The sequence below is a fragment of the Salvelinus sp. IW2-2015 genome, linkage group LG13 (genome assembly GCF_002910315.2).
Source record: "Salvelinus sp. IW2-2015 linkage group LG13, ASM291031v2, whole genome shotgun sequence".
NCBI lineage: Eukaryota > Metazoa > Chordata > Actinopteri > Salmoniformes > Salmonidae > Salvelinus > Salvelinus sp. IW2-2015.
This window is the reverse complement of record NC_036853.1, coordinates 5,563,497-5,588,290: the sequence shown is the minus strand read 5'-3', so window position 1 is coordinate 5,588,290 and position 24,794 is coordinate 5,563,497. Positions and strand designations below refer to the sequence as shown.

The 24,794-nt window shown below is 44.5% G+C and overlaps 1 protein-coding gene across 1 annotated transcript in view; it reads left to right on the top strand.

Moving 5' to 3' along the window:
• LOC111971796 (protein MON2 homolog) overlaps positions 1–24,139 on the top strand; it is a 59,760-nt gene extending 35,621 nt beyond the window's left edge. The window contains exons 11-30 of the mRNA XM_070446343.1: positions 634–815; positions 2,054–2,166; positions 3,565–3,669; positions 4,110–4,190; positions 4,390–4,554; positions 4,698–4,799; positions 5,268–5,270; positions 9,103–9,192; positions 9,454–9,747; positions 10,008–10,206; positions 10,428–11,077; positions 12,028–12,171; positions 13,481–13,498; positions 14,301–14,429; positions 15,443–15,633; positions 15,854–15,914; positions 16,016–16,139; positions 16,562–16,769; positions 19,540–19,622; positions 23,371–24,139. Coding sequence (XP_070302444.1) covers positions 634–815; positions 2,054–2,166; positions 3,565–3,669; positions 4,110–4,190; positions 4,390–4,554; positions 4,698–4,799; positions 5,268–5,270; positions 9,103–9,192; positions 9,454–9,747; positions 10,008–10,206; positions 10,428–11,077; positions 12,028–12,171; positions 13,481–13,498; positions 14,301–14,429; positions 15,443–15,633; positions 15,854–15,914; positions 16,016–16,139; positions 16,562–16,769; positions 19,540–19,622; positions 23,371–23,534 — 3,106 coding nt within the window. The 3' untranslated portion in view covers positions 23,535–24,139. The remainder of the gene's footprint in view (positions 1–633; positions 816–2,053; positions 2,167–3,564; positions 3,670–4,109; positions 4,191–4,389; positions 4,555–4,697; positions 4,800–5,267; positions 5,271–9,102; positions 9,193–9,453; positions 9,748–10,007; positions 10,207–10,427; positions 11,078–12,027; positions 12,172–13,480; positions 13,499–14,300; positions 14,430–15,442; positions 15,634–15,853; positions 15,915–16,015; positions 16,140–16,561; positions 16,770–19,539; positions 19,623–23,370) is intronic.
• The last annotated feature ends 655 nt before the right edge of the window (positions 24,140–24,794 follow it).

Here is a 24,794-nt window from a genome sequence, read left to right as displayed (position 1 = left end):
AGTATTTAGTATCTCTCAAATGTATTTAGTATCCTCTCAAATGTATTTAGTATCTCTCAATGTATTTAGTATTCCCCTCAAATGTATTTAGTATCCCCTCAAATGTATTTAGTATCCCTCAAATGTATTTTTTTTAGTATCTCTCAAATGTATTTAGTATCCCTCAAATGTATTTAGTATCCCCTCAAATGTATTTAGTATCCCCTCAAGAATGTATTTAGTATCCCTCAAATATGTATTAGTATCCCCTCAAATGTATTTAGTATCCCCTCAAAATGTATTGAGTATCGCTCTCAAATGTATTTAGTATCCTCTCAAATGTATTTAGTATCCCCTCAAAGTAAATGTATTTAGTATCCTCTCAAATGTATTTAGTATCCCCTCAAAGTAACTTGATAGTTTGACAGGGGAAACTCAAGGTCAGTGTTAAGTTCAGGAGCAACAAAAGTTATTGAAACTACTGTGCCCAGCAACTATGGTCTTTAGACATAAGTTGCTGTGTAAGGGGTCTGCAGATTAAACGGTTTTCTGATATTTTTTTTAACGCTGCAGAAAGTGAAGACGTTGCGGCAGTTAGGCTATCATAAACGTTTGTTCCAAACCCATAACCCCCTCTGTCTCGTCCCCTTCCAGTACAGATGAGACGGCGACAGAGAGCATCCTGAAGGCGGAGCTGACCGTGGCGGCGCTGTGTGGTCGCCTGGGCCTTGTGACGCCCCGCGACGCCTTCATCACAGCCATCTGCAAGGCRTCGCTGCCCCCACACTACGCCCTGACTGTCCTCAGCAGTAATACAGCCAACCTTAACAACAAGGGTCAGTCGTGGATGCTAAACCAACACTGCAAAAACGTTTTTACTAAACATTTGGGAAGGTAAAACGTTTTCGGTGTAAACTTAAACCACTAAAACAAGATATCAGGTATATAGAAAATATAATGGCGCTATATACTWTTAAATAAGATCATCTGTGAGAACTAATAATCACCAACATGAAAACTAGACAGTCAGGGAGAATCTAAAATTCAAAAAATMTGATGCCGTGGGACCCCCAATGATTTTGTTGTAATGTTTAAGTCCGATAGCATAAGAACAAGGCATAAGCCATGACAAAATGTGTAGAATTTAAGGGAATTTGCTTTAAAACTGAAAATATTCTCTCGCCACTCCGTGGCAAAATGTGTAGAAGTGCAAGAAATTAGCTTTAAAACAGCAACATTTTGTCTCTGCAGCTAAGAAGACAGCCTCTAAAACCGCGCCATTGGCCAAGGCCACTACCACGCACCCTCCAAAAATGTCTAGGGGAAACACTGGCGCGTGTACGTCAGTACCCTGCGTGGGGGTGGGGGGTGCATGCATGTGTGAGAGCGTATGTTTGTGTGCGTTCATAGCAGTCTTCCCTCATGGCTTTGCTACATCAGCTCTGTGATAATTATACATGCGTGCCTCTGAGGAACTTGATAAGCCGGTGGTAGTTAGTTGTTTATTTGTACACTTAATGCGCTTTTCACCCCAAATCTCTCTGTATACGTTTGTGAGAGTGTGAAGCTCTAGCCCTGGCTATGTGATCTCCATACTAACCACTGTGATGCCCCACTTCTATGTCATTAACCCTGGCTGGGCCTCAACTGTTTTCTTGTTCCCTCTAATTAGTAACACCAAGATTAATGTGTCAGTCTCACACACACACACACACACACACACACACACACTATTTGCATATTTGCTGTGATAGATCGAGCTTGCAAAATGGCTTCAGCAGGATCGATGTTTGCTAGGGAGTTAATAAATCAAGTCTCTGTAGCATGTAGCTGGCTTGTCACTCAGTGAAGTATATACATGGAAATGCCTGGCGGTGTGTGTTATTATTATCAGGGGTGTCTGCCTCTGTCTGTCTGCCTGCCTGTGAGGTACATCATGAAGAAGAGAAAATAACGAAGTCGTCGTGGACCAAGGAGTCTAAATCTATTTTTGGACCTCCAAAAGATTTGGTCCTTGTGATCATTACTTTTGTTGTGGACTCAAATAAAAGGTGTTTTCTCCTGTCCTCCTTAGCCTACTCCATCCAGGGCCAGAGTGTTCAGATCATCAGTTCCTCCAGTGAGTCTCATCAGCAGGTGGTGGCTGTGGGACAGCCTCTCTCTGTACAGCCCCAAGGCACCGTAGTGGTAAGATTACCTCTACACAACATTACTACAACACCACATCTAAAGGCCACTGTGGTGGTAAGATACTTTTGTGTATTTAGTGTTTGTGGACACACCTTCAAATTAGTGATTTCAGCTATTTCAGCCACTCACATCGCTGACAGGTGTATCAAATTGAGCACACAGTCATGCAATCTCCATAGACAAACATTGGCAGTAGAATGGCCTTKCTGAAGAGCTCAGTGACTTTCAARGTGGKACCGTCATAGGATGSCACCTTCCCAACAAGTCAGTTKGTCAGATTTCMGCCCTMCTAGAGCTGCCCRGGTCAACTGTAAGTGCTGTTATTGTGAAGTGGAAACGTCTAGGAGCAACAACGGCTCAGCCGCGAAGTGGTAAGGCCACACAAGCTCACAGAACGGGACCGCRGAGTGCTGAAGCGCGTAAAAATCGTCTGRCCTCAGTTCGAACACACTACCGAGTTTGAAACTGCCTCTGGAAGCAACATCAGCACACYAACTGTTTGCCGGGAACTTCATGAAATGGGTTTCCATGGCCGAATAGCCTCACACAAGCCTAAGATCACCATGCACAATACCAAGCGTCGGCTGGAGTGGTGTAGAGCTTGCTGCCATTGGACTCTGACGCAGTGGAAATGCGTTCTCTGAAGTGATGAATCACGCTTCACCATCTGGCAGTCTGATGGATGAATCTGGGTTTGGAGGATGCCAGGAGAACGCTACATTCCCCAATGCATAGTGCCAACTGTAAAGTTTGGTGGAGGAGGAATAATGGTCTGGGGCTGTTTTTCATGGTTCGGACTAGGCGCCTTAGTTCAAGTGAAGGGACATCTTAACGTTACAGCATACAAGACATTCTAGARGATTCTGTGCTTCTAACTTTGTGGCAACTTTTTGGGGAAGGCCCTTTKCTGTTTTAGCATGACAATGTCCCCATGCATAAAGCGAGGTCTGTACAGAAATGGTTTGTTGATCGYTGTGGAAGAACTTGACTGGCCTGCACAMAGCCCTGACCTCAACCCCTTCGAACACCTTTGGGATAAATTGGAACACCGACTGCGAGCCATGCCTAATCTCCGAACATCAGTGCCCAACCTCATTAATGCTCTTCTGGCTGAATGGAAGCAAGTCCCCGCAGCAATGCTCCAACATCTAGTGGAAAGCCTTCCCAGAAGTGGAGGCTGTTATAGCAGCAAAGGGGGGACCAACTCCATTTTAATGCCCATGATTTTGGACTGAGATGTTCGATAAGCAGGTGTCCAAATACTTTTGGTCATGTAGTGTACCTCTACACAACATTTACTACAACACCACAACTAGAGGGCACCGTATGAGCAAATGTTAGACGTTCACACATACAAACAGTAGTGTTGCATAACTCCATCTCTCCATCTATCAGCTGACAGCTAAGAATATCCAGTGTATGCGGACCTTGTTGAARCTGGCCCACTGCCATGGGGCGGTGCTGGGAACCTCCTGGCAGCTGGTGCTGGCCACGCTGCAGGTACACTTCCACCATACTGTATTCACCACACACCAGAGGAGGCTGGTGGGTGGAACTATAGGAGGACGGGCTCATTGTAATGGCTGGAATGGAATAGATGGAACAGTCAAACATGTGGTTTCCCTGTTTGATGTGTTTGATACCATTCCATTTATTCCATTCCAGCCATTACAATAAGCCTGTCCTCCTATAGCTCTTCCCACCAGCCTCCTCTGCCACACACACACACACTGGTACAATTTTACACCGTATTATAACCAAGCTGGGATTTTTTTAATGTTATTGTTGATATTGACAAGCCTAAATATTTCAATTCATAAAAACATATTATTTTTGTTCTCATTTATATAGTGGAAGTGGTCTGAGTGAATCACTCTGACTTTTCTCACCACGCACTCCACTCTTCCTGTTCTGTCTATCTCCCACCTCTCCTCTCCCAGCACCTGGTGTGGATCCTAGGTCTGAAGCCTGGGGTTGGAGGTGCTCTGAAGCCTGGTCGTGCAGTAGAGGGGCCAAGCACGGTAATACAAAGCCACAAATCGATCGCCCTGCCTTACATAGTCATACTGTAATTAGTTAAATTCTCTGCATCAATTAGCAACAGCCTCCGTAAGGTTTCATTGGCTATTCAGCCTTCAAAGCTAGACACCACACTAAGGTGCATGACTCTGCTGGATAGTAACAGACAAACCTGACTCCTCTGATGTCTGTTGGTTACAGGTGCTGACCACGGCTGTGATGACGGACCTGCCTGTCATCGCCAACATCCTGTCTAGGCTCTTTGAGAGTTCCCAGTACTTAGACGACGTGTCACTGCATCACCTGATCAACGCACTGTGCTCCCTCTCTCTGGAGGCTGTGGAGATGGCCTATGGGACTAACAAAGTAACTACTATACGTGCATGTAGCCAGAGCAACAACGTATGACATCCCCATCTTCTGTATGTGRCGCCTTGTGTTACTGAATGTGTAATGTTTATATCCACCAAACCAGTCACTCATATGTTCTGTTGTCGTCCTGTGTCCAGGAGCCGTCTCTGTTTGCTGTTGCCAAGCTGCTGGAGACCGGCCTGGTCAACATGGACCGTATAGAGATCCTGTGGAGGCCCCTCACTGGACATCTGCTGGAGGTACGTCMTKCAGTCACTTATAGACCACCAATAGACCTTTATATACCATCATAATGGAAGAGGTGGGTAGTGAAGTCCAGGGTTCAAATAATATTTTTTTATCATTTCAAATCTGTACTTGATTGAGCTTGCTTGCTTTAAATGGACCAGTAGAATAATCCCACTACTTGGAACTGCCCATCTCACATTCCAGGCAGGCTCAAGCTAACTTTGAAAGTATTTGAAAATATTTGAAATAGTATTTGAACCCAGGTCAATTGAAGTGGTATTTTGGGAAAACTTCAATAGATACTTCTCAAGCCCTTTCATTTCGTGGTAATGGTAGTAACTCCCCCGTTTCCAATGCCTTGAGTGGCATCTGTCCTCTGTGTAGTAAAAGTAATACACCTGTTGTGTGTGGTCTGTCTGAAACGAACCGTTCTCTTTTCTCTATCTCCCTCTCTTTTGCATCCCATGTCTGTTTTGCAGAAGGTAAGCTCGGAAACGTCTCCTCCCAATCATTTGCTTCCGCTCTCATTCCCTGTGCCTCTCTGCCTGGTAATCAATGTGTTGGAGCTGAGAGTATGCAATGTGCAGCTTGCAACACATTTATGTTTGCTTCGCTGTTATGTTTGATCTAAATTTCCTCGCTTGAGTTGCATTTTTGTAACTCTGTTTTTGTTTGAATGGATACTATACAGCACCAACCCTTTCTGAGGACAGATCACTTTCTGGGTCAAAAAGCAATCCGAGATCTATTGCTTCGATTCTACTTTTCTTTWGTTTTTTTTACACGACTTAAACATAATCCTATGCAACATTAACCAATTAAAAACAGTTCTGTAGCAATGAGGTTTGTGCAGTAGGCTATAGGCCCAATACATTATCACTGCATATCGGCTYTGCTTGAATTGTCCTGCCAATGTTGTTCTTCTCAGACTATTTAGAAATTATATTTAAAAATTGTAGGTATATGATCACACTGGAATAGATACTTTGTTGTATTTCTTGAGGCACAGCTGAGTGAGCATAATAATTTGCTTTAAAAAAAATGGTTTTAACTGGACTGATGGCCTGCATCTGATGGTCAGTCTGAGGTGAGGGAGGGAGCAGGGGTGAGGCTGCCTCTCACCTGACTCACCATCTTCCAGCCGATGGCATCACTGCATGACTTTTCTTCTGCCTTATGCACCATGTTGTTACTCCTATGACCAGAGAAAGTGAAATATTCCTCGATATTAAGAGACACAAGCCYCAAATAATAGCAATAAAAGTTTATCGAAACATGCATTTTATGGCCTATAAAACTGTTGAACAAAGTGTTGARAGTGCTGAATAACAACTTAAACAGGAACTTACTCATAAAACAGCTGTTTGCTGTATTCATTCAGTCTCTCTCGTCATGGTTTTGAAATCTCACATTATGAACTTTGCTGTGTGTTACGGTCTATGGCTCCAGGAAACTGTGCAGACGCAGTGATCTGAGCTATCTGATTGGCCAGCAGTAGGCCTATAGGTGCACTAGATTTGCTCTCTGGGCCTGCTGGGTAGACTGAGTTCTACCTTCAGGCTCGTGAAATCATTCAAAATGGTAACACGTTGCCTTCCCAGGACACTAGGGCTACTGAATCAAGTGCACCTACCGTCAACAGCGCACATTTAAAAAAATAAATAAATAGGAACTCAAGGCTTTATCATTGGGTTTTGTACAGAAATGTTTGGTGATTGATTAGGAATGCCTTGGAGATGGACCGGTTGGTGACCACTGCTATACAAACATCTGAATATATACATCAGCTGTAATGATATGCCAGCCTTTCTAGACAAGTCACATACTTGTTTCATGTTGGGCAACGTGTATATAACAGACACTTGTGGGGTGTAAAGGATGGGGCTAATATGGCGTCTTAATCACTGTTGGTGTAGCTGTCCAGTGTAGTGAGCAACAATGCAACTCGTTGAAAGCCAGCTGATCTCGCCACAGCGTTCATGATTATGTGTCTGTCAAATGGAATTACATTATTTAATTCATCACAGGCATACAGTGTTTTAACCACTGGGTGGACATACTGTTTGAACAGCCCCTGACCCAGATCCCTTTCGCTCTCTCTCTACCCCCACTCTCCTCTTTCTCCCTCTCTGTGCTTGTCTACCGTGTGATCTCCCTCTCCGTGTTCGTGTACCGTGTGATCTCCCTCTCCGTGTTCGTGTACTGTGTGATCTCCCTCTCCATGCTCGTGTACTGTGTGCTCTCCCTCTCCATGCTAGTGTACTGTGTGATCTCCCTCTCCATGCTCGTGTACTGTGTGATCTCCCTCTCCATGCTCGTGTGCTGTGTGATCTCCCTCTCCATGCTCGTGTGCTGTGTGATCTCACTCTCCGTGCTGTGTGATCTCCCTCTCCGTGCTGTGTGATCTCCCCCGCCGTTATGTCTGATCTCCCTCTCCGTGCTCGTGTGATGTCCCTCTCCGTGCTCGTGTGATGTCCCTCTCCGTGCTCGTGTGATGTCCCTCTCCGTGCTCGTGTGATGTCCTGATCATCCTTAAATCCGTGCTCGTTGATGTCTGATCTCCCTCTCCGGTCCGTGTGGTGCTACCCTCGTTCCCTGCTGCATCTGCCAGCACCCAATGCCAGAATGAGAGAAGTGGAGGCTGAGGCTGTGACCTCCTCATCAAAGCTGGCCTGGCCATTACAAACACAACCCCCCTCTGGCACAGAACCAGGTACTACTACTATCCCATTCTCGCTCATCTTCACCCAGTAACACCCAAACACAGGAATGCTGGAACATTCCCTGTCTAGAAGTTGGAAGACTGTTACAATGCAATGGAAGGTGTTAAGATGACTAGCTATGAGTCCGCTTTCACCCATGCCAACCCACCCACACATAAGTTGACATGTTTAGATCTTAAGACACTTCCCCTGCCCCTCTTTCTTTCTCTCTGTCCCCATCTCTCTCTCTCTCCCTTTCTCACGCTCTGTCAATTCCATTTTTAATTTATTGGCATGGGAAACACTGTTTACATTGCCAACGAAGTGAAATAGACTAATAAACAGATATGAAATAAACAGTAAACATTGCAAAGTTTCAAAGAAATGGAGACATTTAAATAAACGTAATAGATTGTATTTACAATGTTGGCCCGTGTGGCTCAGTTGGTAAGCATGGCGCTTGCAACCCCAGGGTTGTGGGTTCATTCCCCACGGGGGGACCAGGATGAATATGTATGAACTTCCAATTTGTAAGTCGCTCTGATAAGAGCGTTCTCGCTAAATGACTCTTAAATGTAAAGTGTTTGTTCTTCAATTGGTTGCCCTCTATCCCTCTGTCAGAGGCTGTCAGCTCCCTGTTGTTTAACCGCTGAAGAGGCTGTCCACAACCGTGCCCCATGCAGGACACCTGTCAGGAGCAGCTGGAGGAGAGCCCGTGCTGATCCTCCAGAAGCAAGGGACCAGTCTGGCCCGCTGCCCTTAGTGGCTGGGCGTAATAGGGCACATCCGCAACGAACCACGGGTGAGAGCCCGAGGGAGGAGATGAAAGGATAGATGGGGAAGAAGCGATAACGATTAGCAATGCGGTGCAGAGATCATGTTGCTTCTTTACTATTTTAGCAGTAGTAACACTTTAAAGCAAGAATAGTTACTTTTCGGCGACCCGACCAACCATGTGAGTTAAAAGATCTGTCATTCTTATTGAAAAGCAAGGTCTAAGAAGCTGTAGATTCGGTTTCTATAGTTGCTAATGTTTCCCGTTCTAAGTTTTGTTTGTGTGTCTTTTAATATTGATTATATTATTATTATTATTTATTTTTTTTTTTTACCTTTATTTTACTAGGCATAGTCAGTTAAGAACAAATTCTTATTCTTCAATGACGGCTCAGGAACAGTGGGTTAACTGCCTGTTCAGGGGCAGAACGACAGATTTGTACCTTGTCAGCTCGGGGATTCATCTCGCAACCTTTCGTTTACTAGATCCAACGCTCTAACCACTAGGCCTACGCTGCCGTTTTGACATCAAACAGACGAAAATAAGATACTTTGTGTTCTTAAGAAGATATTTCACAGCGTTTAGATTGTACAATGATTCTCTGCACTATGCATTGCTGTTTGATCACATAAAAATGAAAATGAGGCAAAATTATATTTTTTTTTTTTAGCAAGCACGAGTGATGCAGAGCGATTTACTGCGTAGTGCACCCTTTAATTGACTTATCTCGCCTGCTGTATTTCCCTCCTGCTCCCCCAGAGAGCTCATTGATACGAACAGCCTTTCCAGTGCCTGCAGTTGGTGGTGACCTGACTTCCTCCCGCACCATGCCCTTGCGCGTGCCTCCAGATCGTAGTGGACGTAGCCGGCAGCTTCGGTCTCCAGAACCAGGAGCTCAACATCAGCCTCCCCTCCATAGGACTCCTGGTGAGACTGAACACACCATGATTAACACTAGCCCTAACTTAACATCAGCCTCCCCTCAATAGGACTCCTGGTACGACCGCAGTATGTGGCATATATTGTTTTATATCCTATATAGTATTGAGCTTGTTGATACTGTTATAATTGCTGTTGCGTTCCCCCAAGGTATTACCTTTCTAGTATTTAAACAATGATTTTTGAAAGTGACTGTCTGTGCTAGTGATTTTAGTCAACGTCTCTCCCTCCCCCTGTTTTCCCCCACAGTGGAACATCTCTGACTACTTCTTCCAGAGGGGCGAGGCCATCACCCAGGATCTAGAGAGGGAGGAGYCCGCGCTGCAGAAGCAGGCTCAGGAGAAGGGCGAGCCCCTGAACAGGCCCTTTCACCCGGCCCCTCCCTTCGACTGCCTGTGGCTGTGTCTATACGCCAAGCTGGGCCAGCTGTGTGTGGACCCCCGGCCCGCCGTCAGGAAGAGCGCCGGTCAGACCATGTTCTCCACCATCGCTGCCCACGGCACCCTACTGCAGCAGTCCACCTGGCACATCGTCGTCTGGAAGGTACCGTCTAGTCACTAACAGTAATCACATGAATGATGCATGGCTGTAGACTCCTATGGCATACTGGAAGCTATTCAAACGTTCAGTCACTGGCCGTCGTCTATCAAGGAAACATGCGGTCAAATAGGATTGTCCTTTTGGGATCTGTCATTTTGAACCTGATCATACGTGATTAAGTCCTGCTGCTAATACTTGAAACCACCCAGTATGATTTTAACAACCTTATTGGTCATCTGCCCTCTGGCGGTCAATAAAACCAGGTTCTGTTCCACCTGCTGGACTGTGTGAGGAAGTCTTCCACTACGGCCYATAAGGAAAAGATTGAGTCGGGGGGCGGGAACATCCTCATCCACCACTCACGGGACACAGCTGAGAAACAGTGGGCGGAGACCTGGGTGCTGACGCTGGCAGGGGTGGCTCGTATCTTCAACACCAGGAGATACCTCCTGCAGCAGCTAGGTGTGTGTGTCCCTGTCTGTGTGTGGTCACTTGTTTTTATTTCAAGCTTTTTTCATTCATCTCTTATGTCTACACTCAATGACAGGAGGAGGAAGATTAGTGATTTATGGACAGTGCTCCTCCTCCTCATTTCCCTGTCCCCACGCATATGCAAAATACTAATTTAATGAATAGGCCCCAATATTTTCCTCTTCTTACCTGGTTCTGTGTCCACTCCACAGGTGACTTCTTCAAGGCGTGGGAGGTTCTGTTGGACCACATCCAGTCTGCTGCCCTCAGTAAGAACAGCGAGGTCTCCCTGGCCGCGCTCAAGTCCTTCCAGGAGATCCTCCAGATCGCCACACCCGTCAAGGACTCCGCCATGCCCACCGACGCTCTGGCTGCCATGGGTGTTTCCCCCGTCCTCATCGACCCCCTCAGCGCCCCGGGCCCCGGCAGACCCCTGCTGCGCTCCGACTCGATGCTGGAGAGGCTGACGAGCTACAACGGCGCCGAACTCCAGGCCCCTCCACCAGGGGAGGAATCGGCACTGGAGGATGCGGCGCTGTGGTGGTCGGCGTGGAACACCTGGTACCGGACAGGCACAGACAGCACGAGGCCCCCTAGTGGTGGGACGGGGACAGACAGACCCTCCTTCGTCCCCAGCCAGCCCTTCCTGACAGCGTTAGTCCAGATCTTCCCTGCCCTCTACCAGCACATAAAGACTGGCTTCAGCATGGAGGACCTGAGGAAACTGGGGGTGATCCTCCACGGGGCCGTGTCCATACCCATCAGTAGTGACGCCTCGCCCTTCATCCTGCCCTCTTACACCGAGGCTGTCCTCACCAGCCTGCAGGAGGCCGTTCTCACCGCGCTCGACGTGCTGCAGAAGGTGGGTGGGCCGCAGCACAAAAATTATAACATTTTTAAAGCGAAAGCCAATCCGCACACACACACACACTGTTAAATGCTCTCAGTTCCCTTTTTATTAGATGGACAAGGTTGCTATTCCTTTGTTGTCCTCTGTTATGGAAACTAGCACATTGATTTAAAGGGTCATTGTTCCTTTTCTCCTGACCTACTAATGGAACAGTATGTGACTGTGTAGTATAACCTTGTTTAAACTGATGGGTGTCAGTAGTGAGTGAGGTTCCCTGGTTCTAGTGAGGTCAGTAGTGAGTGAGGTTCCCTGGTTCTAGTGAGGTCAGTAGTGAATGAGGTTCCCTGGTTCTAGTGAGGTCAGTAGTGAGTGAGGTTCCCTGGTTCTAGTGAGGTCAGTAGTGAGTGAGGTTCCCTGGTTCTAGTGAGGTCAGTAAGTGGTGAGGTTCCCTGGTTCTAGTGAGGTCAGTAGAGTGAGGTTCTAGTGAGGGCAGTAGTGAGTGAGGTTCCCTGGTTTCTAGTGAGGTCAGTAGTGAGTGAGGTTCCTGGTTCTAGTGAGATAGTAGTGATGAGGTTCCTGGTTCTTAGTGAGGTCAGTAGTGAGTGAGGTTCCCTGGTTCTAGTGAGGTCAGTAGTGAGTGAGGTTTCTAGTTGAGGGCAGTAGTGAGTGAGGTTCCCTGGTTCTAGTGAGGTCTATGTGAGTGAGGTTCCTGGTTTCTAGTGAGGGCAGTAGTGAGTGAGTTCCCTGGTTCTAGTGAGGTCAGTAGTGAGTGAGGTTCCTGGTTCTAGTGAGGGTAGTAGTGAGTGAGGGTTCCCTGGTTCTAGTGAGGTCAGTAGTGAGTGAGGTTCTAGTGAGGGCAGTGTGAGTGGAGGTTCCTGGTTCTAGTGCAGGTCTCAGTAGTGAGTGAGAGATTCTAAGTGAGAGGGCAGTAGTGAGTGAGGTTACTGTCTCTCTGTCTGCAGGCCATCTGTGTGGGCCCAGAGAACCTGCAGGTCATGTACCCAGCCGTCTTTGAACAGCTGCTCCTCTTCGTCGAGTTCTCCTGCAAACCCCCCCAGTACGGCAAGCTGGAAACCAAACATGTGGCCAACGCTAAATACAACCAGGTAACGAATCACAATCTATCTCTCTCTGCCGTTGTCTTTCTCTGACGCTTTGTGTGCAAGTCTCTCTCTCTCGCTCTCGCTTTCGCTCTCTCTCTCGATACCTCAGATATTTTCCATTGAAGGAATGTTGAAACATTTTCTATCCCAGTCGTCCGTTTCTTTCCAGGCTTTCTGAAAATGGTCACACCCCCCGTCTCGTCTCGTGACATTAATTAAGCCCCTCCCCTTTATTTTGTCTGGTCCTCATTTGCCCTGCCCCCATTGTTCAAATCAAAAGACACACAGCTAGGTCTTTTAAACCGCATCAGCAGCCATAAACGATCTCTTCTTTCTCTCTCTTTCATTCCCACCAGCATGCTAGCCCCTCAGGCTGGCAGCACGCTAGCCCCTCAGGCTGGCAGCACGCTAGCCCCTCAGGCTGGRAGCACGCTAGCCCCTCAGGCTGGCAGCACGCTAMCCCCTCAGGCTGGCAGCACGCTAGCCCCAGGTGACATTTTTCTGGCTTTCGGCAGCTTTTTATTTTAYTTTTTTTTAAATTACCTTTTATTTAACTAGGCAAGTCAGTTAAGAACAAATTCTTATTTTCAATGACGGCCTAGGAACAGTAGGTTAACTGCCTTGTTCAGGGGCAGAACGACAGATTTTTACCTTGTCAGCTCGGGGATTCGATCTTGCAACCTTCCGGTTACTAGTCCAACACTCTAACCGCCAGGATAGCTGCCCAAGTTCATCATTATTCCCTTTTCTCAGAATGAAGGACAAGTGAGATTCACTTAACTCGTACAACCCTTTTTTAAAAGTAGGCTATTGGATGATACCTGCTTTGTTCACACTGAGTTCAGAACAGAAGGGAATCTTTAAAACAAAGCTAGGATCTCATCTCAGTGTTATCCTCACTTATTTGTATTCTCACACTTACAAAAAAAAGCCTGTCAAACGGTCTGGTCTTTGATGACATCATCTGGTGTAGCAGCTGCTGTGCCTATCAGGGGAGATGCAGTATGTTGTATTGATGAGTGGTTTTGATTTCATGGTGGTGGCTGAATCAGCTATGCTAATTAACGCTATCGCTACTCTCACCAGTAAAAGCTCCAAGTCTGTCTGTCACTTGACCTGTCAGTCATTCATACTGTCAGTCAGTTTGTTGTTCAATCAAACCGTTAAGAAACATGATTGCCACTGTCAGTCAATTGGTCAGTGGCGACAAGTTGGTATAATAACACCAGGCACCAGCAAACAAGTTAACTCCAACCTTCTTCTCGTTGTTTTTGTGTCGTACTATCCATCTACTCACTGGATCAACCTTTAGATCCAGCTGTTTGCACCGGTGAGTTCCACCTCCCCCCTTCAGCCCCCTTTAGTACTGTACTGTACTGTACTCAGCTGTGTATTACTGCTCAATGGTCCCATCACTACTACAGTAGATGAGGCATTTCACCCACCGCATGCTTGGTAAGACGTTGTCTACATCATCACTCACTCCATGTTACCTACCCCTATCTGTTCTGTCCGTCACTAACCAGTCCCTCCAGGATTTCGCTTGGATTTTTTGTGAAATTTGCAGGCCCAAATTCTTGATTTTGCTGCTGCAATTCAGACATTTTGCATGGCGAATATGCAAGGATTTTTTTGTCCGATTCGTTMCAACAATTCTGTCAACGAGTTTGTTGACGTGTGAGTTGATTGAACCATATTATGCGGTAAATGTCAGGTGAATTGTTGAAATTGCGAGCCCTCTTTGTGTTCTGTGGTCATGGATCAGTTCTATGTGATAATATTGCGATGGWTTGACTGTTTTATGCGGAAATAGTGCGACGATTGGTCAAATCTTCAAGCCCTCGAATAATATGCTGGGAATTATTGATTTAGCTAAAAGAAAATGATCACGGAATCCTGAAGAGGCTGACTAACCAGTGGATATGCCTCTCTCTGAATCTACTACCTACCTGTCAAGTCCCATCCTCCTATCACTTCTCTTACTGACTGTTTTAGTGTTGTGCTGTCCATATTTGCACATGTACAGTATTTCTACTACAAGTTATATGGTGCTTTGCTCCTGTTAGTATTTGAATGGAGGGATGTTTTCAGCTTTAGATAACCTCTCTCTCTCTCTCTCTCTCTCTGTACAGGCAGAATGGGTTGCCTTAAACTACGTGCCCTTTGCTGAGAGGTCCCTGGAGGTGGTGGTGGACCTCTACCACAAAACAGCCTGTCACAAAGCTGTCATCAACGAGAAAGTCCTACAGAACATCATCAAGGTGCTGTCTCCAACATCACCAAGACATGTTATTTTGTTTCTAAGTGTTCATATAAAAGGAGTTGCTCGGAAACTGGAACTCCTAGTGCTGGTTCTGGTTGTGAAACTACTACTCCCTAATTTCAAATGTCAACGCCATTCTAAAAATCTTTCATATCTCCCATTAGTCTATCATACTCCAGTGACTAGTGTTTCTGTCATAAATGAGCTGCTCTTTGTCATGAGAAACAACATCTCTTTACAAAGCTGTCAGGTTTTCCTCTATTGTTTCCTGTGGGTCAATGACATACCAAGTTGTTTCCCAACAAGCCCTGGTCTGGTGTGTGTGGGACAATCTGACTCCCATTATCTTCTTAAAGCAACTCCCAGAACCAGGACTACTACTCTGCTACGACCTCATTAGAGAGTTTTTCTATGGATAGGTTCAAACCAACCCTCCTCTCCCTCTCCTGAGAACAGAGGTCATAGCCATAAAATCCTAACCTTTGGGAGGCCAGCTGTGTATGGAAAGAGGGAGCCGTTTGTCACAAAGACAGTCTGTTTCTGTTCCGTTGCTCATTCTTTCCCTGGTTTTGAGACTAAAATGCATAGACATCGATGGCTCAAGACATCATTGTTTAGATGTGTCTGTGATTGATGTTATACCTACAGGTCTCTGCGTCATTAGTGAGTCACACACACAAGACCATCAGGAATACTTTTTTTCCCTCCTGCGCTAGCAGATCGAGCACCAGGCAAGTTGAAGACTCCCATTGTGTTTCCAACGCCGCTTCCCCTCTCGTTACAGAGAATATGCTACACATCATCTCAATCACACTACATCTAAATATGAACCTTTGTGATCTTCATTTCCCCGTTACCCTCTCTCCTTTCCCCCATAGATCCTGAGGAAATAGCCTGGAAGTCGAGCCTAAGTGTTAGCTAATCCACTAGCAGACCGGTCAACCAGGCTGGTCCATTCATTGAAGACTCCCATTGTGTTCCAACCCCATTCTTTCTCTCCTTCCTCCATAGACCCTGCGGATGCCCCTGGGCCTAAAGTATGGGTGTCCGTCAGAGAGCACGTGGAAGCTAGCTGTGTCATCCCTGCTGAAGGTGCTATCCACCGGGCTGCCCGTGGCACGTCAGCACGCCTCCTCTGGGAAGTTTGACACTATGTGGCCAGAGCTGTCCAACGCCTTCGAAGACTTCCTTTTCACCAAAAGGTAGGTACACCCTTTCTCAGACAGTTCATAACAAATATGCGGAGCGATTTCTACATATTGCACCTTAAAATTGAATGTTTTTTTTTTTGTTTTTTTGACGCACCTGAATGTTCCTCAGATTCTGGGAAACAGGCATTGATTCAGTATTGACACTGGATGGAGGACTGGGTCTTGATTAGCCATAAGGCAGTAGCTCATTAATTGCGTTTCTGTTTTACAGCACACCTCCAGACAATGTGTCCATCCAGGAGTTCCAGAAGAATGAAGCCATTGACGTTGAGGTAAAAACCTGACCGACTGACCACACTTAAACKAATCTTTGAATTGTATTACTGCCTTTATACCTGCCAATCTCTGAGGTCTGTGTGTCCTCTCTCTGTAGGTGGTGCAGTTGATCAGCACAGAGATCTTGCCGTTTGCCATCTTCATCCCCAAAGACTTTGTTGGCCAGATTATGGCCATGCTTAATAAAGGATCCATTCACTCACAGTCCTCCTCATTCACAGGTAAGGAAAGAACACCAACTCTTATTCCAGTCCCTTTTGCTCTTCCCCTAACGATATGTTAACATAGTCCATACACTTCTGTTGGTCACAATGTATAATTTCAATCATTTGGATTTTCCTTTTATTAATGAATCTATAATATATAATGTTGGTTAAGGGTTTGTAAGTAAGTATTTCACGGTAAGGTCTACACCTGTTGTATTCGGCGCATGTGACAAATACAATTTTATTTGATCAAAAACACCGAAAAAACTGTATTTTCTAGCATCACCTCTGAAACCAAATATTTGTTATGTACGTTTCTCATTCTAGTTATTTAGTAGATGCTCTTATATCACAGTGACTAACAATAAGGGCATTCAAATATGTATGACAACCACATATCACAATCTTTGCAAATACAACCATATTTCCCTCCACAGAGGCAGAGGTAGACGTGCGGATGCGGGAGGAGTTCTCCAAAGTGTGTTTTGAGACGCTGCTCCAGTTCTCTTTCAGTAACAAGGTGTCAACGCCCCAGGAAGGCTACATCTCTCGCATGGCCCTCTCCGTGCTCCTCAAGAGGTCCCAGGACGTGTTGAGGCGCTATGTGGACGATGAGAGGCTGAGTGGACGCTGCCCACTGCCCAGGTGAGTCCACTTACATCACTAAAATGATTTCTAGAACAGGGATGGTGAGACCACGACCCCTGTAGTAGACGCACCAAAACGCAGCATATTTAGCGCTTTTATGCACATTTTTACACAATTTGCATTCAACATTAACAAGAGTGCTTACACTGGTAAGTGTGGCATCAGTTTCTCCATCCATATTCCTCTATCTCATCATTTTTCTTCCCCCTAGTCTCTCTCGTCCTTTCTCTTCCCTCCTTTCTCTTTCGTTCTCTTGGTATTCATATAGTGCCTTCGGAAAGTATTCAGACCCCTTGACTTTTTCCACGTTTTGTTAAAATGGAATAAATATTTTTTTCCCCTCATCAATCTACACACACTACCTCATAATGACAAAGCAAAAACACTGTTTTTTAGAAATGTTTGCTGTTTATTTTATCACATTTACATAAGTATTCAAACCCTTTATTCAGTATTTTGTTGAAGCACCTTTGGCAGCAATTACAGCCTCGGGTCTTCTTGGGTATGACACGACAAGCTTGGCACACCTGTATTTGGAGATTTTCTCCCATTCTCTGCAGATTCTCTCAAGCTCTGTCAGGTTGGATGGGGAGCGTTGCTGCACAGCTATTTTCAGGTCTCTCCAGAGATGTTCGATTGGGTTCAAGTCCGGCCTCTTGCTGGTATCACGCAAGGACATTCAGAGACTTGTCCCAAAGCCACTCCAGCATTGTCTTGGCTGTGTGCTTAGGGTCGTTGTCCTATTGGAAGGTGAACGTTCACCCCAGTCTGAGGTCCTGAGTGCTCTGGAGCAGGTTTATATCAAGGATCTCTCTGTACTTTGCTCTGTTGATCTTTGCCTCAATCCTGACTAGTCTCTCAGTCCCTGCTGCTGAAAAACACCCCCACAGCATGATGCTGCCACCACCATGCTTCACCATAGGGATGATGCCAGGTTCCCTCCAGACATGACGCTTGGAGTTCAGGCCAAAGAGTTTAATCTTGGTTTTCTCAGACCAGGGAATCTTGTTTCTCATGGTTTGAGAGTCTTTCGGTGCCTTTTGGCAAACGCCAAGCTGGCTGTCATGTGCCTTTTATTGAGGAGTGGCTTTTGTCTGGCCACTCTACCATAAAGTGCTGCAGAGATGGTTGTCCTTCTGGAAGGTTCTCCCATCTCCACAGAGGAACTCTAGAGCTCTGTCAGTGACCATCGGGTTCTTGGTCACCTCCCTGACCGAGGCCCTTCTCCCCCGATTGCTCAGTTTGGCCGGGTGGCCAGCTCTAGGAAGAGGTGGTTCCAAACTTCTTCCATTTAAGAATGATGGAGGCCACTTTGTTCTTGGGGACCTTCAATGCTGCAGACATTTTTTGGTAGCCTTCCCCAGATCTGTGCCTTGACACAATCCTGTCTCGGAGCTCTACGGACAATTCCTTTGACCTCATGGCTTGGTTTTTGCCCTGACATGCACTGTCAACTGTGGGAGCTTATATAGATAGGTGTGTGCCTTTCCAAGTCATGTCCAATCAATTGAATTTACCACAGGTGGACTCCAAGTTGTAGAAACATCTCAAGGATGATCAATGGAAACAGGATGCACCTGAGCTCAATTTCAATTCTCATAACAAAGGGTTTGAATACTTATATACATGGTATTTGTTTTTTTTGTTTTTAATACTTTTGCAAAAATGTCTAAACCTGTTTTTGCTTTGACATTGAGGTATTGTGGGCAGATTGCTGAGTTTTTTTWAATTAAATGTTTTATCCATTTTAGTGTAAGGTTATAACGTAACAAAATGTGGAAAATGTCAAGGGGTCTGAATACTTTCCTATGGCACTGTACCTCCCTGGTAGGTGTACTGTCATCCTAGAATGTGTTCTGTGTTTGTTTACCATGGCGGCATAGTGTAACAGTCTTTTCACTGTCTTCCATAGTGGACAGAGGATGAAGCTTGATTGCCAACTTCTCAGGTTAATAGCATAATTACATTTGCATCCTTCAGATACACACCTTTTTTCAAACTGCTCCTGTTCCTTTTCTATGTGTGTTTTTCTCTATTACCTGAGCGAATTCCACACTGACTGATACAAATTATATACAGTGAGTATACAAAACATTAGGAATACCTGCTCTTTCCATGACATAGACTGACCAGGTGAGTCCAGGTGAAAGCTATGATCCRTTATTGATGTCAATCCACTTCAGTCAGTGTAAATGAAGYGGAGGATACAGGTTACATTTTTAATACTTGAGACATGGATTGTGTATGTGTGCCATTCAGAGGGTGAATGGGCAAGACAAAATATTTAAGTGTCTTTGAAGAGTGTATGGTAGTAGGTGCCAGGCGCACCGGTGTGTGTCAAGAACTGCAACACTGCCTGGATTTTCACGCTCAACAGTTTTCCGTATGAATCAAGAATGGTCCACCACACAAAGGACATCCAGCCAACTTGACACAACTGTGGGAAGCGTTGGAGTCAACATGGGCCAGCATCCCTGTGGAACGCTTTCGACACCTTGTAGAGTCCATTCCCCGACGAATTGAGGCTGTTCTGTGGGCAAAAGGGGAGGGTGTAACTCAATATTAGGAAGGTATTCGGTATACTCAGTGTATATATTCATGCCTCCAGCTGAAAAAAGGGGTTTTCATTTTTTTTTCTTTTTTCTATGATTTGTTTGTGAAGATTTGAAGGTTGGTACTCATTGTATGTCCCCTTGTTTGGTTCTTTTTTTATGCAGTACATGAATATGTGAGTATAATTATTCCATTCCTTTTATTTTATATTTAGGCAACAAGTGACGGAAATCATCTTTGTCTTAAAAGCTATCAGCACTTTGATGGACTCACTTAAAAAGACCCAGCCGGAAAACGGTGAGTAGAAATAAACTACTTAGGAAACACACTGACACTTATTTGACTATATCAAGCCAGGTTTCCATCCAATAGGCGACAGATCTTCATGCGAATATTCCAAAATCTGCATAAAAACATATGCGCATTTTCCCCCAACTTGTTCATATCAAATTTTAAACAACAGGTGTAGACTAACAGTGACATGCTTACTTACAGGCCCTTCCCAACAATGGAGGGAGAAAGAAAATATGGAAATAGAAAAATAAAATGCGTAATAATAAATCCACAATGATTAACAATAAATGGGCTATATACACGGGTTACCAGTACCAAGTCAATGTGCGGTGGTACAATGTGACTGAGGTAGATATGCACATAACTAGGAATAAAGTGACTAGGCAACATGATAGATAATAAACAGTAGCAGCAGCGTATGTGATGAGGCAAAAAAAGTTAACTATTTAACTAAATACTACTTTTTGAGGATCTGAGGGCCAAATCATTTGTCTCCTGAGGGTGAAGAGGTGTTATCGTGCCCTCTTTACAATTGTGTTGGTGGGTATAGACCATGATAGATCCTTAAGCCGTCAGCATGCTGCAGTTCGGCTGGCGCCTAGCCAAACTTGGCTAACCGAACCGAATGAGTGTGTTTGCATGCTTCCTTAAAAGACCTTCGGTTGAAAAACAAGACAAAAGCGGCAATAGTACTGTTTGTCCATTTTGAGACCCCGTAGTCAGAATTAGTCTAAGATAGCGCAAGAAATCTGTCATTACAACTACCTATATAAGATGTTTGAAGTGTTTTTCAATTAAAACATTTGCATGAAAATTAGTCGTCTCTTTGAATGACAAAGACTGATCAACAGTATGGATTCTTCACTAATCATCGACGATGGGGTGTAGACTTCGGCTCCGAACTTCGGCTTGTCTCCAGAAAAAATGTTGTGTGCTCGAACAGCCGAAAAAACCCTCACCGAAGTACAAAACGAATGAAAAAACATCACAAAATGTCGTCATAATATACAGTGCATTTGGAAAGAATTCAGACCCCTTCCCTATTTCCACATTTTGTTACGTAACAGCCTTATTCTAAAATTCATTAAATAAATGTTTTTCCTCATTAATCAACACACAATACCCCATAATGACAAAGCGGYAAACAACATGTTTTTAGAAATTTTTGCAAATGTATAAAAAAAAAAAAAAACATATCTTTACATAAGTATTCAAACCCTTTGRTATGAGACTCGGAAATTTTGCTCAGTGCATCCTGTTTCCATTGATCATCCTTGAGATATTTCTACAACTTGATTGGAGTCCACTTGTGGTAAATTCAATTGATTGGACATGATTTGGAAAGAGATTAATAGAGATTAGAGATTGTCATCTGTGGAACTATTGGAGTGGGTCCAGGGTTTCTGGGATGATGGTGTTGATGTGAGCCATAACCAGCCTTTCAAAGCATTTAATGGCTACAGATGTGAGTGCTATGGGGCAATAACCTGTCTAAATGACTATCTTGCCGTTCTTGGGCACAGGGACTATGGTGGTCTGATTGAAACGTGTAGGTATTAGACTGGTTCAGAGAGAGGTTGGAAATGTCAGTGAAGAAACTTTCCAGCTGGTCAGCGCATGCTCCGAGTACTCGTCCTGTTAATCCGGCTGGGTTTCCCTTTGTAATCCTTGATAGTTTGCAAGCCCTACCACATCCGACAAGCGCCAAGAGCCGGTGTAGTAGGATTCGATCTTKGTCCTGTGTTGACGCTTTGCCTGTTTGATGGCTCGTCGGAGGACGTAGCAGGATTTCTTATAAGCGTCTGGATTAGTGTCACGCTCCTTGAAAGTGTCAGCTCTCGCCTGCAGTGCAGATGTTACCAATAATCCATGGCTTCTGGTTGGTATATGTGGTAAACTCCTCAATMCCTTCGGATGAATCCGGAACATATTCCAGTCGGTGCTAGCGAAACAGTCCTGTAGTTTAGCATRCYCTTCATCGGACCACTTCCGTACTGGGCGCATCACTGGTACTTTCTGTTTGAGTTTTTGCATGTTAGCTTTGTATGTGTTTCTGTGTGTGGAGTAAAGGTGATTTGGAGAAAAATATGTCACCTGTGCCTCTAGTTGCYCAGGTGACAGGCTGGTAGAAATMAAGTCAAATGGATTTCAGTTTCCCTGCATTAAAATCGCCGGCCACTAGGAGCGCCGCCTCTGGATCAGCATTTTCTTGTTTGCTTATGGCCCTATACAGCATGTTAACTGCGGTCTTAGTSCTAGTATCGGTTTGTGGTAGTAAATAGACAGCTACAAAAAATAGTAAATAGTATGGTCTACAGTTTAGCATGAGGTATTCTCATGAGTCTCAAGACTTCCTTAATATTAGAGATTGCGCACTAGCTGCTGTTAAGACACCCCTGCCCCTTGAGCTTACTCGACGCTGCCGTTCTGTCTTGCTGATGCATAGAAAGCCCAGCTAGATGTATATTGTCCTTGTTCAACCACAACTCTGAGAAACATAGGATATTACAGTTCTTATGTTGCTGATAAAATTCTGTGCGTGATGACGGAATGCTCATAAAAACACTTTTGCAGTTAAATTCCCATGTACCGACTAAAGAATACAAGTTAAATGGGTTTCCATCACATGTTCAACTCTACTGATGGTTTGTAAAAATGAAATTGTTATATAGGTAATGTGCCCACTCTGGTCTTGGCGCATGTACACTAGCCAACAGCTGGCAGATACAGTGTGGGTAGGTTTGCCTACATGATGAGATTATTATGGACAGAAGAGGGAGATTATTTTAATTTATCAAACAGTAGCCAAGCATRGATCATCATGTCACCAGAATAWGACCCTTGATATGTATTGGAAAGGAGCATTAATCTCATCACTGTGCACTTTTACCACACGTTGAAGTTCATCATACCTTATTTAATCTGTAGCCTAATAAACTGCATGCTTTCCTGAGTCGTAGTCGGAGGACCACACACGATGTCATCGCGTGACTTCCAAGTTTACTTTCCATATGATGGTTATTATATAAATATTTGCGGATAAAGATGTTTCCACCACCATTTTTTCACAMAATTAATTTTACAGACACATAAAGATCCCGCCTTGTCTAGCGTATTTAGTTTTGTTGACATTTGGAAAGTTTGCCTGTCGTGAAATGTTTTATCCAAAATGTACCTTAATCACCATAATAAGGTTGGATGGAAACCTGGTTTCAGTCATTATTAATTTGTGTCACAGTACAATGGGGAATGTTTGCAAATGCAATTTATATCTGAAGAGATTTGTATGTACCCTGTTAGGTCAATTTACAATGTTTGATTTTTGGAATCAGAGGCAAAAGTAAGGCATTCAAAGTGCCCTTGAGGTTGTTTATAACCTCATTTATCCAGACAAAAAGTCATTTATATTTCCCTCTGGCTTTCCATAAAAATAATGATTTATTTAATTGCTTTCTCTCTCACATCTGTCTCTGTGGCTCTCCTTTTCCTCTCCCTTCCTTCTCCCTCTGCGTCTTCTTCCCTTTCCTCTTCTTCTCTGCCATCCTCTCCGTTCCACTCCTCCCATCTTCTCCTCTGCCCTCCTCTTCTCTTCTCACTCCTCTGTCCACCTTCCTCTCCTCTGCCCTCCTTCCTTTCCTCTGCCCTCCTTCCTTTCCTATCCCCACATTGCATCTCTTCTGCCTTTCTCTTTCCCCACCGCATTCCATGCCATCCCATGGTGTGTGTGTGTGTGTGTGTGTGTGTCCTACAGTGGATGGGACCACGTGGGCCCAGGTCATTGCACTGTACCCTACCCTGGTGGAGTGCATCACCTGCTCCTCCTCTGAGGTCAGCTCAGCACTGAAGGAGGCCATGGGGCCCTTCAAAGACTTTATGCAGCCCCCTGTCTCCAGAGTACAAAACGGAGAGTCCTGACTGTTCCAACCCCTTTTTATAATGAAGGAATTCATAATGAATGTGTCCTCCTGAGACCCAAACACACACTTCTTCACACAAGTGGATGGACGGATAGACGGACGGTCTCTTTTACTTCATATGAGCCCATCTAACAGACAGTAACCAGTGGCAACTGAGCTCCCCCGGCGACTGCTCGGTCCTCAACGAGAACTCTGACCTGCTACACACGACATCATCAATGTATGCTTCTAATACACGCTGGTTGATACCACCTCCCATTCTCATTCTGACTGGCTGGACTTGTGTATTAACTGCTACAGTAAAACAATTGCAGTGTTTTCTTTTGGGTTTTCGTTTGTTTTATTTTGATTTCTTGAATAGAATCGATGTACAGTGTGTGGTTAGTGTTGATGTAATTAAGAAAAAACTAAAAGTACTGGGGCTATATGGACCTTTTAAAAAGATTGAGAGGGGGAAAGATGAGATTACCTTTTGTGAAGTTTTTAACATCTAGGATTTTATTACAAATCTTACTGTAACATTCCATGTCATATTTTAGCTGACCTGAGAAGGGTACTTGTCTGTATAAAATAAATGGGAGAGTTCTACAAACAATTAAATGATTTCTGTGTGTGCCTCGGTGATGTCCTGTCCTTAACCCTGTAATTGACTTGTATGTCGCTCTGTGTCATTTTCTTAAGCATCTGAGATTGTGGCAGAGCTTGCTGACTTGAGTGTAGAAAACACATTTCCCACAATCCTAAACAACTAACCTCCTGAATGGCATTTCCCGAAAAATTATATCAGAGGAATTCTGATGAATGGGTGAGTGTCATGGCCATAGAATACTAGAAGGTCAGGGAGTTGGTCAACCATGGTTTGCCAGTGTTGTGATAGGATATTGTGTAAAATGATGAATATGAAAAATATATCTGCACTGTATGTTTGTTAGCTAGCTAGTCAGACAGTTTTAGAGGAATGATTCCATAATTAGAAATATTAACTGCCAATATGCCTACATTCCATTCAAACAATGCTGTCAATCTACAGCCATACACTGGCTCAAATCAGTTGGTGATAGGACTTAGACAAGTTGTAAATGCAACGAGTACTGATATTGTATCATAATACACTCAACGCTTTCCAAGAAAGACATTACAATTTTAAGATTTTTGTTTGCTATATTTTAGAATACATTTTTACAGAAAATGTGTATACAACCTGTCTAAACTGTATTTATAGTTATATGACAATATTTTAGGTTGACAATAATTATAT